The following is a 17,953-nucleotide window of genomic DNA, read 5'->3' on the forward strand; positions in this document are numbered from 1 at the left end:
CCTCTCTTTTAACCTGTATCTGATTTAATTCATTAGTCAGGAGAGGCCATTCGGGCAGTGGAATATGCCCAAAGTCTTCTGTCCTTAAGGCAAATGCAAATAACTCATTGAATTTCTCTGAAATCTCCAGGTCCATCTTTATCTCTCCTTTACCTGCCTCACCATCCAGAAGGCCAGCTGCTTCTCTGGCAGATTTCCTGCTTTTAACATATTTAAAGAAGCTTTTATTATTCCCTTTTATATTGCTGGCCATAAGTTCCTCAAAGTCTTTCTTTGCTTTCCCTATTGTCTTTTACCATTTCTTTTGGCAGAGTTTGTGTTCCTTTTTATTTTCTTTATTTGGGAAGGATTTCCATTTACCTTTAAAGCCTCTCTAACTCTGCTCATTAACCACGCTGACACAATCAAAGCACATCTGACATATGGCTGCCCAATTTTCTCTTGAATGCCTCCAGCGTCACCACCTGTGCCTCCAGAATGTTTCTCCACCTTCTCAACCACTGACAAATCCTAAGATATGGAACTAAAGTGATGCTGAAAAGAACAGATCATGTGTTAAAATTATTATCAGGGACTCCAGAGCACCACAAATTCTATTCAAATTAGAATTTGGATCAGTGGACTGCTGTCTGTTTTTGGAACCTTCCCACATGTATCTCAACTGGATTAGCATTTCCTGTATCCTTTGAACTAGGTCATTAATAAAAATGTTGTAGTGGTACTCCACTTGTTACCTCCTTCCAGTTTTAGAAGGAACATTAATCATCACCCTTTGAGTACAATTCTGTAGCCAACTGTGTATCCACCTGACAATTGTTTCACTAACCCACACCTAGTAAGCTTGCTAATCAGAATATCATGGAGCACTTTATCAAAAGCTTTGCTGAAGTCAAGTACTGTATACTATGTCTACAGCATTCCCTCTGTCTGATCAAAAAATGAGATCAGTTTAATCTGGCAGGAATTGTTCTTGACAAATCCATGTTGGCTTCTCTTTATTACTGCATTGTTCTCTAGGTGCTTGCAGAGCGACCGCTTTATAATCTGTTCCAGATGTCTTCCTGGGATTGACATCAAGCTGACTGTTCTGTAGTTCCCAAGCTCCTCCTTTTGGCCCTTTTTGAATACAGTGGTGCCTCACTTAGCGATGTTAATCCGTTCTGGAAAAAACATCGCTATGTGATTTCATCGCTAAGCGATTTTTAAAAGCCCATAGGAACGTATTAAAATGCGTTTCATACATTCCTATGGGCTAAAAACTTACCTTAAAGCAAATTCCCCCATAGCGGCGGCCAATTTTTTTGCTGTGGCCATTTTGGAACCGCCGATCAGCTGTTTAAAAAAGTTCGCTTTGCCGTGATCGCTTCCCCGCGATCATCGCAAAGCGAATTTTAGCCATAGAGGACATCGCTAAGCGATCACTCCAGCGACGGCCAAAAGTCCATCACTAAGCGATTCATTGCTCAACAGAGCGATCGCTAAGCAAGGCACCACTGTATAGGGACAACATTAGTCCTCCTCCAATCATCTGGTACCTCACCCATTCCCATGATTTCAAGAAAATAATGGACAGTGGTTCTGTGAGTTCCTCAGCTAGTTTCTTCAATACTTTGGATGCAGTTCATCTGGCCCTGGTGATCTGAACGCATTCAAGATAAGAAGGTACTCCTTGATTATTTGTTTATCAATCTCCAGCTGTAATCCTATCATGTCTCCAACCCCGCTTGCACTTCACATTTGTCTGGAGGGTCATAGTCTGTCCTTTGGAAAAAGACTGAGCTAAAATAGGAACTGAGCACTTCTACCTTTTGTCATCTGTTATCATTTTTCCATCTCTACTGAGTAGCTGAGCCATTGTCTCTTTTCTTTTACTACGCACATACCTGAATAATGCTTTTTGTTGCTTTTAGTGTCTCAGCTCATTCTCAGCTTTTGCCTTCCTAATAGCATCCCTGCATTTCCTTGCTACTTAACTGTACTCTTTCTTTTGTGCCCTGGCCTTCTTTCTATTTCCTATATGTGTTAATTTTTGTTTTCAGATCCTCTCTGAGCTTATTATGAAGCCACACTGGCCTTTTTTGCTGTCTCCCATCTTTTTATCTTTTTGGAATTTGTTTTAGTTGTGCCTTTAGAATTTCCTTTTACAGAAACTCCCACCCTTCTCGGACTCCTTTTCTTGTTAGGATCTCCTCTTACGGGACCTTACTTATCCTTGATCGGAGCTCATTAAAATTGGCTTTTTAAAAATCCAGCATATATGTATGGCTATCCTTTGCTTTGGTTTCCTTTGAAATCAAGAATTATAGTAAAACATCACTCTCACACAGAGCTCCCCTTACTGGCACTTTCTCCACCAAGTCATCTCTATTGGTTAGAATCAAGTAAAGGATAGCTAGTCCTTTAGTTTCTTTTTTCACTTTTTGTAGGAGAAAATTATCAGTCACTCAAGCCAGGAATTTCTTAGAAGGGCCATACTTCACAGAATTTCCCTCCCAACAGATATCACTTAAATCTCCCATCACTACTACATTGTGTCTCTTTGAAATCCTTGCCATTTGTGTTTCAAAAGTTTCAACTGCATCCTCTCCTTGATTGGGTGGTCAGTAGTAAACTCCAACTACCATGTTCCTTTTGTTTTTCACCCCAACTACTTTAATCCAGATGCTCTCAATGGATAGTCAATCTCCTCCGCCTGTATTTCTGTGCAGGAATGTGCATTTTTGACATATACTGCAGCTCCACATCTCTTTCTATTCTTTCTGTTCTTTTTGAACAATGTACATCATTTATTTTCTGTATTCCAGTCATGGGAGTCATCCCAACAAGTTTCATTATTCCTATCAAGTCATGTTTACAATTCTGAATTAAGATTTCCAGTCGTTTTTGTTTGCCCATACTCCTGGCATTCATATATAGACACCGGAGATGGTGTGATTTTTGGGCTGCTTTGAATATTTGAATATTAATATTCTTATTGTTGTTAATGTTATTATTGTTGCCCTTTTGATCAGTTTGATCCATTCAAATTGTGTGTAAGGCTTCATCCATCTTTACCTCTGTGCTTGCTTCTCCCTCCCCCTTCCTATTCATTTTAAAGCCCTTCTGATGTTCTTCATGCTGTGGTCAAACACATTCTTCTCAGTCCTTGTGAGGTGCAAGCCATCTCTTGCTAGCAGTTCATCTATCCTGTGGTCCCAAAAACCAAATCCCTCATGTCAGCACAATCTTTGTAGCCAGTAATTCACTCAAAGTTAATTCCTTTCACTTTGGTTTTCCTTTCCCGTTCTATTCCTCTTTTGAGAACTAGTAGGACAGATAAGAAAACTATTGGACCCCAAAGTCCTTAAGTTTCCTTCCCAGAGCTTCAAACTCTGATGTGATAGCTTCAAAGTTGCTCTTGGCTGTGTTGTTTGTTCCCACATGGATGAGAAAGAAGTGATGTGTATCCGTGGCTTTTATGAGTGATGGCAATCCTTCTGTCACATTCCTAATCTGTGCTCCAGGGAGACAGCATACCTGGCAGGTCCATGGATCTTCTCAGCATACTCCAGTTTCCATCCCATGCAGTAGGGAGTCTCATATTACAACTACAGTACTCTTCTCTGTCTTTTTTGGAGAGTGTGGGTATAGTGTCTCTGCTTGGCTGAGTTTCAGTCCTTATATACTCCTGCGAGGACTCCTAATCAAGAACCTGAAAGTGGTTTTGCAGTTCCAGTGGTGTGTGTGTTTAGTCGTTTAGTCATGTCCGACTCTTCGTGACCCCATGGACCAGAGCACGCCAGGCCCTCCTGTCTTCTACTGCCTCCCGGAGTTGTGTCAGGTTCATGTTGGTTGCTTCGCAGACACTGTCCAACCATCTCATCCTCGGTCGTCCCCTTCTCCTCTTGCCGTCACACCTTCCTAACATCAGGGTTTTTTCCAAGGACTCTTTTCTTCTCATGAGATGGCCAAAGTACTGGAGCCTCAGCTTCAGGATCTGTCCTTCCAGTGGTGAAGGTAGTGTTTTCCTTCTTTTGCTGCTAAATATGACTATTTTCCATGGTGCTGAGCACACGGAATCTATCTTCCTCATCAGATATCACATTCCCATTTCTGGGTTCAAATGTGTGTATCTGAAAGTGAGAGCTTAGGACTGTTCAACAGTCTCCCTTCTTGAGCTAGTGGAGCTATTTTCAGGGGTGGTGTTGAAGTCTCCTTGGCTTGTTGTGCTGCGGGTCTTCAACATCCATGCCAAGGCTGAGATTCCTCACATTCTATCCATCCCAAGTTCCTTCCTTCCTCTCAGCAGAAAGCAAAGAGACAATAAGGGCCACCCAGGGCTCTTGCTCAGCCAGTGTCCCATGCCATGGCAGCTTTGTCAGGAGTGGATTAAGTCGTCATGTCCTCAATGATGACCACAGGTCTGTCCCAAATGGTATCCAGACCCACCCAAGCTGTAGGGCTCACTTTATATCTGATTTTCTATGCTGATGTAGATGTTGGTGATCTGGGTGTGGAGGAACTCTCTGCAGTTCAATTGCCATGGACATTAATGGAAATTCTGCAGGGGTGGGAGTCTAATTAAGATAGTCCGCCCCAGGAGGCTGATGGATGCAAATAGTTTCCTGATGGCTCTTGGGGACTGTCCTGTCACTTTGGTAGGCAATTCTATTGAAGCCCTAGTTGACCTCTGGTATGGAGAAATGACCAAGACCATTGATATGATCATTCCTAAGCATCCCTTCCCACAAAGCAGAGTCAAACTGCCCCCACTATACCAGAGATCTGGTGGTGATGAAACAAGTGGGATGGAGACTAGAGTGATGATGGTGGACAACTCAGAGTGACTCTGACTAAAAATAGGGTAGGGTCCATTAGAAAGCCTACTTTATGGCAGTAGTGAAGAAATTCTTCTGTGCCACCACTGCAGTTGCACAGTCATCCAGCAGAGCTCTTTTAAGTGGTCAAGGGCCTATTACATGCTGGCCTGTAGGAAGAGAATGCAGACCACACTGTAGCTCACTGTGAAGAATTTGCACAATATTTTGCAGACAAAATTGCTCTGATCTGTTCTCACTTGGAGGATATTGCTGATAAGAAATCAATAATAATGGTCCATGCTTGTCACTGGTATGTGATAATGGACGTTTCAGTTTTTTGAGCCTGATGATGTAGACAGGACCACACTTCTGTTAGGCCCTTGCCCTTCCTGGCTTATAGAACTTACCAGAGAGGGACTGGCTAAGTACAGGGAGTGGTGAATCTCTCCTTGCAGCAGAGTAGGATCCCAGCATGCATAAAGGAGGCAGTAGTAAAACCGTTGTTGAAAGTAATTCTCCTTGGATCCCATCCTGGATTAGTCTCTGAGACTGGATGCCCAGGTTTCAGTGTTAGCTGGTTGCAGTGGGTCCAAAATGCTGTAGCCAGATTGTTAATTGGGGTTGGTTACAGGGAACATATAGCTCCCCTGTTACAGCAGCTGCATTGGCTGCTGATCAGTTTTCAGGAACAATGTAAACTGTAAACAAATACAGTCCTGAACAGCTTGGGCCCATGCTGACTAAAAGACTGTCTCTCCCGTTATGTTTTTTTGATACCGTAAACTGCCTTGGATCCTTTAGGAGAATGGTGGCATATAAATAAAATAAAATAAATGTAGCTTGAAAGCACCACTGAAAAATTCAGAGGATCAGAGTTCTAGCCAGGTAAAAGCAAAATACAAATAAAAAGTTAAAAAAGACAAAAATGTGATGGCACCTAAAGGACTAACTTCTATCTTTTTTAATGTGAGCCTTCACTGACAAGTCCACTTCATCAAACATAAGAGAAAAAGATTCAACATGGTGAAGATTTATACATGGCATCAAAATAGATATCAAATACAGAGACCATTGTTGGTTGGTAAGAAAGTCAGTGGTTGTATAACACTTCAGTGACAGCGCCTTTGATATGCAGATCTTTCATTGAAGTGGGTGCTGTAAAGTAGAAGTCCCCAACCCCCAGTCCACAACCTGACAGCGGTCCACTGCCTCTCCAAGACCAGGCTGCGGACACAGATCTCCTACCTCCCCACGAGTGCCCCCCCCGCAAGCACCATTGTGTGCATATGAACAAGCGCATTCCACCCCCTGCAAGCACACCATGCGCATGTGCATGAGCATACCCCTACGCAAGCACCACGTGTGCATGCGCACAAGCGCCCCCACAAGTGTGCCGTGCACATGTGCTCAAGTGAGCTCCGCCACCCTGAGGGGACACCACACCCCCCCCCATCGGTCCATGGTTGGGAAAAGATTGGGGACCACTGCTGTAAAGGATGTGAGAACCTCTGTCATAAAATAACAATGGTAGAATAGCATGAATGTTAATTAGATTGGCTATCTTCAGCTCTAGCTAGGTATTCTAGGCGAAACAAAGACCTGGTGCTAAAAAAGAACAAGTAGTACAGGTAAGAGGTGTGGCTGAATGAGTATCAGGCAGCAAGCTAGGTGATCCCCAGTCAGATCTTGAATGTATGTGGTAGACTATCTATCCATGTACAGTTTCACAGCCCAAAAGTGTGCAAATTGGCTTGATTTAGAGTAGCTAATTCAAAACACAGCGAGCATTTTCAGAATGAGATTACACCAAAATTGACTATAACCTGGCTCTGGGAACTGAATGGGAACTTTTCCTTGGACTCCTGTCTGCTTGATTCAAGTTTAGGCTGGCTGAGCACACAATTCTGAAAGAAATAAGGTAGAATGCAGACATTTCTGAAACAAATTATGCCACGAAGTGTGCTTGTGTAAAGTTTTAACCCAATCTTGAGGTGAGGTTATTTCAGGATTAGGACCTGTATGGAGAATTAGTGCAAGGAAATTGCCCCAGAAGGAGACCACAGCTGTGATACAAGGATATCTGCAAGCAGGATCTGAAGGCCTTAGGAATGGATCTCAACAGATGGAAAACCTTGACATCTGAGCGTTCAGCCTGGAGGCAGGCGGTGCATCACGGCCTCTCCCATTTTGAAGAGACACTTGTCCAGCAGGCCGAGGCAAAGAGGCAGTCCCAAAACCAGCAAAATCAGGGAGCCGGACAGGGGACAGATTGTCTTTGTCTTCAGTGTAGAAGGGATTGTCACTCTCAAATTGGTCTTCTAAGCCACACTAGATGCTGTTCCAAGTCCTCTATTCAGAGCAGCGGTTCTTAACCTTTGTTACTCGGATGCTTTTGAACTGCAACTCCCAGAAACCCCAGTCAGGACAGCTGGTGCTGAAGGCTTCTGGGAGTTGCAGTCCAAAACTCCTGAGTAACCCAAGGTTAAGAACCAGTGATTCAGAGCATGTTACCATAATCTCTCGAGACTGAATCTGAAAATCTAAAGGACCTATGTTCCAGCAAGTCTCTAGACAAGCAAATTTAAAGATGTTCTTGTGGCTTGCTTAACCAAGTTGATGATTCAGTAGTGAATAAAGTTATGAAGTCAACATGTATTTGCAGGTTCCATGTTTTGCATACTACAGAAATACAACTCCTTTTAAATCAGGGTAGATGATATACAAGTCATAAATGCCAGCTACAGCAAAGATGTACTTACTACTATGTAAAGCTAAACAAATCAGGTGCTCTGAGTCTATCTCTGCCATAAGACTCTTACTTATACAGCCTTTCTGGAGCAAAAGTGGTATTGGTGCGATGGTAATGCCACACAGATACAAACTATAAAAATATAAATCATCATATGTTGATCTTCTCAGATCTCTATTAAGAAGTTGTTTGTTTTGTATTTTGTTTCTCATAAATACAGCACTACCAATGCCAAGTGTAATAATTTTCGCATCTGCTGCTACTCTTTAAATGGCATGACAATACACATCAACACATGCACAAACCACCTAAGAGGTTGAGAAGCCGTGAAGTAGTAAGTTTCCAGGCCTGTTATAAACTTTCTCAAGCTGTTTCATGTTCTACAAATGCAAAGATAAGACAGCTTGTAAAAGTTTATGATAAGACTAAAAATTTAGGCATGAGGAGGAAAATTGTAAAACATGTTATCAACTGGTCCTGTGGCCCCTCTACTTTCCAGTGTTTCTGAAACACTTGCAACTAAAAAGATAATTTGAATGTCTTTGTTAAGTCTAGAATCTGACCCTCAAGCAGATATTTCGACTACATCCTTCATTATCTCAATCCCAGGACACTGTTCCCCGCCTTTATGATGTGTCAGATGCAGGTCCTGTCATGTGGCAAGAAGGCATCAATTCTCTCTTGGATTTGGTCCTAATCAAGGTGGAAAAAAATGAATGATTCTTTTAAAATCACACTTTAAATAAAAGAAAAACATTTTTTCATTTAAATTGACAAAAATCTGGTTTTTAAAATTTAAATCATGATTTAAATTATATTGATTTAAAGAAAAAAATAAAATAAAATCCACCCTGGTCCTAATAATTACAATTTTTTGAAAGAAGATTAAAGCAGCACCTATTGCACCTACCAATAGAAAATGGGTCAAACACTCTGTTGCTTAAAATTCTGGCTATCCTTATACACCAACACTGATTATAAGAAAGTCAAATAAGAAAATAGTTGAGTTAATATTACTCTTAAATTTATGCATACTGCTTATATGCTTTGTAATGAAGTAGAAAACGGCTATTTACCACAGTTCCAGATGTTGAAACTGATTATACATATCATTTCTGTCTAAATGTTTTAACATTTAAAATGATAGGAAACTTGCCAAAAGTAGCAACTGTAACTGTGAACTTGCTGTCTTCCAGAAAAAGTAATCACGGCTGTTCTAAAATTAGCAATTTATTTTTAGCAATGAGAGCAGGGAGTGTTGGAGTGACTTACTAAGAAACATTCCATAATCATACTTAACAAGAAACAGGACAAACAAAAATAAATAAATCTGTATTTACATAGAGAAAAGAGCATTGCTATACCAAGGAAACAACTCAGATACACAGGACAGAGTAAAGCTTAGTAATGGCAAAGCTTTGTGCCCCACTTAAGAAGCTGAAATTGTTACTGTCAACTAAACTTTACCAAAAACAGATGTGCAAAAGAGAGAATGAACTTACAGATATCAACAATACTAAAACCTCAATCCAAAAGACTTATCTAATCATGTTTAAATAACAAAGTAGTTTTCACAATGAAAGTGCAGATAATGATCATCACCATCTATTTAGTTAGGTGAAACAAGCACAAGACCCACCAGTATGCCTATTGTAATAAGAGATACTGAAATATGACCATACATGACAGCTTCTGCAGGATTCAGTATTATTTGACTTAAACAATCAAACATGGCTCTGTTGTAATAATGTAATACAGTGACCTACAATACTGTATCAAGACTGCAAGCAATCCAAGTTGACATTATGTGTAGCTGGCTGAAATCTCATCACTTAAGTGTAGTATGTTGCACTAGAATTGGCTTCCTGAATCAAATGAGATTTGTTGAGTCAACTCCTCCAAAGTTTCAGTGATTTAAGTGAGCCTACGGTAGTTGTGACTAAATTGAATACAGTAAGTCACAATTAGAGTACACCCATTTGAAGAAATGGGAGCAGCTGATTCACCAAACTCTCACTGACTCAATGGATCGTCTCTAGTGAAACTCACTGCACTAAGTGTTAGGATTTCAGCCAGTATTAGAATACAGTGGTGCCTCGCAGAATGGTCGCTCCGTAGAACGACGAATCCGCGCAATGGTGCTGTTTTTGCGATCGCAAAAGCGATCGCAAAACGGCATCTAGATAGGGCACAATTCACAGAGTGAAGGTCGGTAAGCGGTTCGCTTACCGACCTTCGCTTTGCGACCCGCCGATCAGCTGGTTGGCGGGTCCAAAATGGCCGCGCGCAGCGTTTTCGCGCCCTTGGTAAGCGAGGGGAGGGCACGAAAACGCTGCCAAAACAGCCGAAATGGCTGCGTGCAACGTTTTCGCACCCTCCCCTCACTTACCAAGGGCGCGAAAACGCTGCGGCTGGCCATTTCGGCTGCCATTTTGGACCCGCCGGACAGCTGATCGCAGCCATTTTTGCGCCCTCGTTCAGCGAGGGGAGGGCGCGAAAATGGCTGCCAGCCGCCCGGAAGCATCATTGAACGGTGAGTATTCAGCCCAATTGGAATGCATTAAACACTGTTTAATGCGTTCCAATTGGTTTTCTTGCCCCGTTCAACGATGCTTTCACACAGCGAGGGTTAATCCGGAACGGATTAACCTCGCTGTGCGAGGCACCACTGTATTGAATTGGGACTTGGGAGATCCAGGATCTAGTACCCAATGAACTATGAAACTCACTGGGTGATCTTGAGCCAGTAACTCTCTCAGCCTGATCTACATCAAAGGGTTGTTCTGGGAAAAGAGCAGGGTCAAAGAATACCATGTACTTGATCTCACTGAAGGACAAGTCAAATATTTATCATTATTAGTTATTTAAAATATTTGTATGGTGCCTTTCTACTGAAGAGGGCCCAAGGCATACAGGAGAAATACACATCAAGAAAGTGCATCTTGGCCACTCAAAGTATTTTCACAGCTACACAGCCAATTATAAAGAAATAACTGTCTATAATCCAACATAAATGTGGCTGGGTTCCTTATAAACACTGAGGACCTCACTTATTACCTAAACATACGGTTGAAATGACACAGCCTGATGCTTATTATCCTGTCAATTATGTTATATAAACTCGTTTAGAAATAAAAATCCCACTATGACAAAATGGTCTGTAGGTCGCTAACACTTGTATCTATGTTGTGGATATAATTCTAAATATGCTGTTTTTCACTATAGATGCAATAATAATCCATCCTAAATGGAAGTTTCACTGACCTTATAGAAACAAAAGGAAGTAATGATATTGTCAAGATAAGCATTAAATTGCTTTCTTAAGAATTGTGTAAATTGCTTCTTCAAAAACATAGCTGATTGTTGTGAACAAGTGGCATATAAAATATAAATATTTATTCAAAGAAAGGAAGGGTTAGGTGAAAGATCAGAGGGTGGGAAGTAGCAGCTTGCCACTAACATCTAATGAATTCATTGCCAATATCACATTGGAACGTGGTGCTATGCTCACCCTTTTAGCCATCACACTGCACAAATCCAGTTATCTTTTAAACTATTAAAGAGGCAACATATTCTTGGTTTGTCGTTTTACTATTTTTACTACTTTGTTTATACGTGCTAGGGTTTTATTTTGAAAACTGGAAGCATATAAACATTAGGTTATACCAAAAAGAATTACCACAGAGTTCATTTATGTTCAGAGATGCTTGTTGGTACAGCACACCGGATAATGTCTGACACAGGACTTCCACTGGCAAAATCCAGCAAAAGTAGTTGGGAATGCCTCCCCCTCCCCAATATTTACTATTCCTGCATTCTCCAAACCAGCTGCATTATAAATCCTTTCGAAAGCAATTTTAGGTGGTACAGACAGTTGCACAGCATGGAAAGCAAAAAAAGTGCTGCAATGCCAGCATGAAGTTAGATTTCAGCTACTGACAAGACACATTAAGCAATATAATTTACAATACACAAGCTTGCCAGGAAAGTCCATAGAGTTTAATGCACCTTACTCCTAGGTAAGTGGGTTCAGGATCACAGCTTCAATTTCTAAGAAGGTGGAAGTTCTCTGGAGACTTGGAGGATGTATCCCTGATCTGAAATGAAGGTTGTGTGCACATGTAACCCTAGCTATTTCTGAGGTTGAAGAGCAAAGGCCTCCTCACATACGTTAGTGATATCAGATGGTGCAACACATATGCACTGTTGTGTAAGCAGCAGCCTAACTAACTTCATGGTATATCTGACAGCACTTTGATGACTCTGTCCAGAAGACTGTCTTGCATTCCAATATTCTTCCTGATATATCTCTTATAGCAAATGCATAAAAGCATCACAATCTACCAGGATGTATATAAAGTATACTGCAGAAAACATTACTATATATGCAGCAGCTGCTACTTCATTCATTCACTTTCATGAGTATAATCACCACTAAATTTCACTTACATGAATGAGAGAAGGAAGTAGTTTTGTGTTATATAGCATGGAAAAGGGTTCAGGGTCTTATGTGTTAGCAGGAAAGAATTAAAGTATTTCTTCGCAGGCTGTGGAAATACAGTGGTGCCTCGCATTACGACGTTAATTCGTTCCAGCGAAATCACTGTGGAACGAAAACGCTGTAATGCGAAATTAAAAAGCCCATAAAAATGCATTAAAACCCAATTAATGCGTTCCTAGGGGCTTCAAACTCACCGTCCAGCGAAGATCCTCCATAGTGCGGCCATTTTCGCTGCCCGTGCAGCGAGGAATCGTCCCAGAAACGAGCGGAGAGCCATGTTTTTTACCCGGCGGCCATTTTGAAACTGCCGATCAGCTGTCCGAAAATCATCGCTTTGCGAGAATCGGTTCTCGAAGCAGGGAACCGATCACCGCAAAGCGAAATTCCCCCATAGGAAACATCGTTTTGCGGTCGCTTTTGTGATCGCAAAAACTTCAACGTAAAGCAATTTCATCGTAAAACAGAGCGCTCATAATGCGAGGCACCACTGTATGGTACAGTTCTTCCATATTCATCTCATAATGGGTGATAACTAATTAGTGCATTCTATCAGTATATAGCAAAAAATAAAGGGAAGCATTTGATATGGTGAGGTGGTGAAGAATTAGTGGCATACAGAATCACATGGATTATTTCTGCAGTTCTCATGTTAATGTAAAAAGCCTGAAAATAATAGTGTCGGAGATTGTATGCAAAAAAGGCAATTTGTATAAACATAACCCACATTTGAGGCTCAAGGGAGAAGTAAAAACAGCTTTAGTTAAAATCCCAATACTGTATAACTGATAGTGGATGGATAGAGAATTATCAAAGTATAACAGGATCCTAAATCTATCTAGAATTCAGTCTCATTTCAGTTCAATGGGATTTGTTCCCTGATGTGAATCAACTTAGGTCTGTAGCCTGATGTTTAACTAAGAAGTAGCCCCAGTGTGTTCCATGCATCTTACTAGGACTGACCAAGGGCCACTGCAATTTTGTGTGTTGAGACATACGATCACAACATAACGTTTTGCAGGACAGCAAGTCCAGTGCCCTCCACATATAAAAATGTGCGAAGCCAGGTTAGGCCACCCCCTCCCCCGCCGCCATTAAACAGTAGGTGGTGGGAGGCCCTGTATTAGGAATGGGGGCGGGGAGGACCGTGAAAACAACCCTACTGGGTTGGTGCAAGTTGGTGGGGAATATTTTACACGCCTATTAGAGGCCAAAGATAGCAAAGACAACATCATCATCTATCTGTTCGAGCCTTAGCCATGAAACACGACGGAGGAGACGCGGGAAATTGCGTCGCACAAAGAGGGGCGGCCAGGCTCCTGGAGGAGGCGGGTGTGGGGGGGAAGGGGGCAGAGCCTCCACCCCCGGAACGGGACGCCACCGAGAGGGCCCACCAAACTGCTGTCCCCTCTCTCCCCCCCCCGGTCCCCATTGCGGTGGGTGGGTGCGGGCGCCTGGGCCTCGCTCCGCCCGACTCAGGGGATAACCCTCCCTTCTGCCGCCCATGCCTGTCGCGGGAAAGAGATCGGGGGCGGGGGGGGGGCGCCGCCGGGCAAAAGGCCCACCGACCAACTGCTCCTCACCAGAATCCGCTTGAAAAGGTTGCTCTCCTTGGGCGGTAACGGAGTGGACGGCATGGTGGGCCGGTCTGCGGGCCGCCTCCTCGCCGCAACCGCTGGAGGAAGTAGCGGCGGCGGCGGCGGCGGCCCCAAGGGTAGGTAGGGCGGAAGGGCCGGCGTGGGGTTTCAGCTACCTCATTCGCCCTCCGGCCTTCGTCACACTCTCGCGCCGGCTCGTAGTGAGCCGCATGCGGCCTGCCCCGGTCGGCCCGGATCAGCCCCGCCGACTCAGCGGCGGCCAGCCCCTCCCCCCCGCGCCTCAGACAACCGAGGCGGACTTGGCGCTCGCGCTCGCAACGCCCCTAGCGGCTGGCCCGCCCGCCTGCCTGCTTGGCCCCCAACAGGCCCCGTGGTTGCGGCGCTCCCCGCCCCTTTCCGCAGGTCCGTCCGTTCGTCCGTCTCCCTCGCCCTTCCCCTCGTCCCCAATGGCGCTGGAAAATGGCCCCTGCGATCTTTTTGCCCTAGGTCTGGTAGACTAGGAACAGAAAGAGGGGAGAAAAGCCTGTCTTCCATGCCTCAGGTCTTTCCATTCCACACACACACCCATCCAAGACTAGCGCCGTCTACCGTCCCACCCTCCGGGCGAGAAACACGAGCCCCTGTAGTGGTAAAATCCTGCTGGCTTGAAAAATTCCACAGAATTTTTGTTCAGAAAAATGTAGGTGCGGGAAGCAGAAATCAAGGGCTTTAAGGAATCTGCAAATTCTCCTCTCCGCCCATTACCCCTGATTTCGTCGTTGTTTTGACCTAATGAAGAGCGCTTTGCAACTAAGTAGGAAGCAGCTTTCCAGCTCTGAATACTGTAATAGTGTAGAAGTAGTCCGATTTTTTTTTAATAGTTGCCTTCACTTATCGGGATCCACGTAACTCAGAACCGGGACAGGGGTGGGAGCAGGTGTTGGTGAGATGGGAGTTCAGGAAGCACAACTCTGCTTCTCTTCACTAAGTCAAGTTGTTGAATTTGTTCAAGGAAAGCGCCTAAATTTAATTAATTCTTCCAACCCAGATTACAGTGAACCATTAGTTTTTAAATTGGCACACATAATACTTGTGTAATAGGGACATGGCTCCCACAAAACGGGAGTACAGACTCCCCAGCATTTCCCAACACAGGGAGAGAGGCAAAATGCTGCCTCATGTTCAGGCAATCAAAGCAGGATTTTTTTGATCTCAAATTATTGCTAGGTATTCTAATGTACATACGAATTTATTTTGGGAGTATGCATACACATTTAAGCATACAAATGAACAATTTCAAAAAAACCTAAATGGGTTGCTTTGTTTATTTATTACATTTATATTCCACATTGTGATTAGGTTCGTTTCAAATTTGAAGCAGTTCCTGTTTTTTGGTGGGAAATGATGACTGAGGCTCTTTTGAAACATCAACAACTTTATTTACATTAACACTTGGTGATTCCACAACTACTTCGATAGGGTCGAAACAACTTAAATTGAGCAACTGTCCATAATGCGACAATGAGAATTCTGCTTGTAGATGTGGAAAACTCACTGGGGAGCTGGACCAAACTGCTCCCGGTCCGTAGGTTTCCTCAGTGGAGTACTCCACACCACACATATTGTCCCACAGCACGGATGCCTGGCCCAATCTCCTTCCTTCAGTGGTTGATTGAATGTCTGGTCCGGTCTGATCACCTTCTTTCCATGACCTTGCCCTTGGGGAAAGACTACCACTGTCCATTCTAAGGCTTCTGTTATTGTTTCTCCTTCCTTTCTCAATTCTGGATCTGGCAGTAGTCCACCCACTTTCAAATTCAGGGTCTTTCAATAACTCACGTGCTTTCTCATATGTGTACTCCTCTCTTTTCATCTCTCTCTCCTCCTTCCCTCTCTTTATCTCTCTTCCGGATACACTAAAAACCCTTTTCTTTTCCTAATCTTTTATACCCTCCTCCCGTGCTAGTATCTTTAACTCCTCCTCCTTTTCTCTTTCTTCTACTAGACAGATTTCAACCTTTCCTCCTCCTTTTGATTCTATTCCTCCCCTTCTACAATAAGTTCCTCCTGTTCAATTATTTCTCTCCCTCTTATCTCTCTCTCATGCTCTGGTGTTTCTATTCATGAGGACGGCTCACTGTTCTTTCTCTCCTTTTTTGTCTCTCCTTCACACACATTTGCACAAAAATGGGATTAAAGTAAAATGCTTTGACAGTAGGAAGCTTTTCATGCCATTAAACTCTGAAGGGAAACAAAATGGCTACGAAGAGGGAGTTACCTCAGAATTTAGTATAGATATGACATTGGTGAAGTTTCATTAAAAAAACACTATTGTTGGGATGGTATGTATGTAGAATATTGGCAAACTCTGTGAAGTCTTTATATGCACATGTATTCAGTGTATTTCTGTTCAGAGAGACACATTGTACTTTGCAGGATCCATGTCATTAACTCTAGTCAGGAAGGACCGTGTTTCCCTGAAAGTAAGACAGGGTCTTATATTAATTTTTGCTCCAAAAGTGCATTAGGGCCTATTTTCATGAGGTGTTTTATTTTCATGTACAACAATCTACATTTATTCAAATACAGTCATGCCATCATCTTCTGGTTGCTGTACAATGGTGGAGGGTAGGATTTCACTTAACGGGCTTATTTTTGGGGTAGGGCTTATATAATGAGCATCCTAAAAACATCCTAGGGCTTATTTTCGGGTTAGGACTTATTTTTGGGAAAACAGGGTACCAAAACTAGAGGCCACTTACGTGATGTATGCCAATTACACACTGCTGTACTTTTCCCCATGGAGAACTGATATATAACTTAATGTGGCACACACACACACAAAAAGAAAAAATACACATAGGTCTCTTCTGTAGAACTAACAGTTAAACCTGTTTTCTGTCATCTGAGTGTGTGTCCCTTTGCTGTTTTTTCAACCATTGTCTGCTGTAATTATTACATAAAAGTTCATGGAAACCATTGAACACTGCTAATCCCTCTGCGCAATGCTATGCCTGTATCTCCATGGTTTTGTATTGTGGCCCATTTTGTATGTCAGATGTTAAAGTATTTAAGTTTGCCAGAAGTAGCTTTTCATACTCAAATCCACCTACAAATGTATCTAGATTATTCATATGTAACAGTAAAAGTAACAGTAAAAAGACTCCTTGGAAAAGACCTTGATGTTAGGAAAGTGTGACGGCAAGAGGAGAAGGGGACGACAGAGGATGAGATGGCTGGACAGTGTCATCAAAGCAACCAAGATGAATTTGACACAACTATGGGAAGCAGTGGAAGATAGGAGGGCCTGGCGTGCTCTGGTCCATGGGGTCACAAAGAGTCGGACACGACTAAACGACTAAACAATGACGACGAACAGTAAAATTGCATTGTCAATGCATCTGAGAAGCCCATTTAAAATTGGGCATTTATAGAAAGTGTACAAGGTTATTGGTTTCTCTATAACTATGCACTGTATATGTCAAGGCCCAGCTATGGGATAACTTGACATAGGTGACTTTTGATCTTAAGCTCGTGTCTGAAATATGAGACTTCAGACTGCAATGGCTTACATGCTTAAATGTTCTTTCATATTAAAAAAAACAAGGGCAAACCTGCATATACAAATGTACAGAAGGCTAATCTAGTTTTCTATGTTGAGGGAATTTATATGGGAAAGCATTCTGTGATGTCAGTCAGAAGCACTGTCAGTCAGAAGCAGCACTGATCACATCTATCAGTGACTTAAATGAATACAAATTGGTGTGGTTTCAAACTCCTCAGCCAGCAGTTTGGAAATGATCGCCTGAGGAAGACTTTGAAACCACATTCTCCTCCTCCCCCCACAAGTCTTCTGCCAATTGCATCTGTATCCATATAAAGAAGCTAACCTGCCCGCAAAAACGGGCATGAGATTTTGGGATTTTAATAAAAGCATACATTTTTTTGGAGCTGCCCACAAGTTGGTGCACAATATGAAGATGAATTATCATTGAAAACTAGCTGTTGTTTGCTTGATTTTTTTTAGTGGTCTAATAAAGGTATCGCCTGCTCTTAAGTTTGTATTATTTTGAAGACCACACACAGCCCTTTTCTGATTTTAACTAAATGTTAAACTAGAACCATGAGTGGATGTTTGTGATTTGGACTACAACTCTCAGAGTTCCTCAGGTAGCGTGACCACGCAACCATAGTGCCTGTGAATTCTGGGAGCTGTAGCCCAAAACAAGTATCGACACCTGTAGGTTCGTGCGTTGTACAGAAATCGTATATTATAGGTCCACAGCTGGCTTGGAAAATGCAGGGGCAAATGCACTATGCCATTCAGTCT

The 17,953-nt window shown here is 42.7% G+C and overlaps 1 protein-coding gene and 1 long non-coding RNA gene across 8 annotated transcripts in view; both read right to left on the reverse strand.

Annotated features, from left to right (window-relative positions):
- Nucleotides 1-13,829, reverse strand: part of NAA16 (N-alpha-acetyltransferase 16, NatA auxiliary subunit) — a 107,880-nt gene extending 94,051 nt beyond the window's left edge. For all 7 annotated transcript variants that reach the window (XR_013543689.1, XR_013543690.1, XR_013543691.1 and 4 more), the window contains exon 1: nt 13,630-13,829. Coding sequence is in view for 4 of the 7 variants with exons in the window: in XM_020804244.3 (XP_020659903.3) it covers nt 13,630-13,683 (54 nt within the window). In the remaining 3 variants the exon portion in view is untranslated. The remainder of the gene's footprint in view (nt 1-13,629) is intronic.
- On the reverse strand, nt 8,174-11,649 carry LOC144588243 (uncharacterized). The gene is made up of 2 exons (XR_013543695.1): nt 11,557-11,649; nt 8,174-8,241 (listed from the first exon to the last, which is right to left on the reverse strand). It is a non-coding gene; the product is annotated as an uncharacterized LOC144588243 (long non-coding RNA).
- Nucleotides 13,830-17,953: the final 4,124 nt, after the last annotated feature.

The sequence above is a fragment of the Pogona vitticeps genome, chromosome 3 (genome assembly GCF_051106095.1).
Source record: "Pogona vitticeps strain Pit_001003342236 chromosome 3, PviZW2.1, whole genome shotgun sequence".
Classification (NCBI taxonomy): Eukaryota; Metazoa; Chordata; class Lepidosauria; order Squamata; family Agamidae; genus Pogona; species Pogona vitticeps.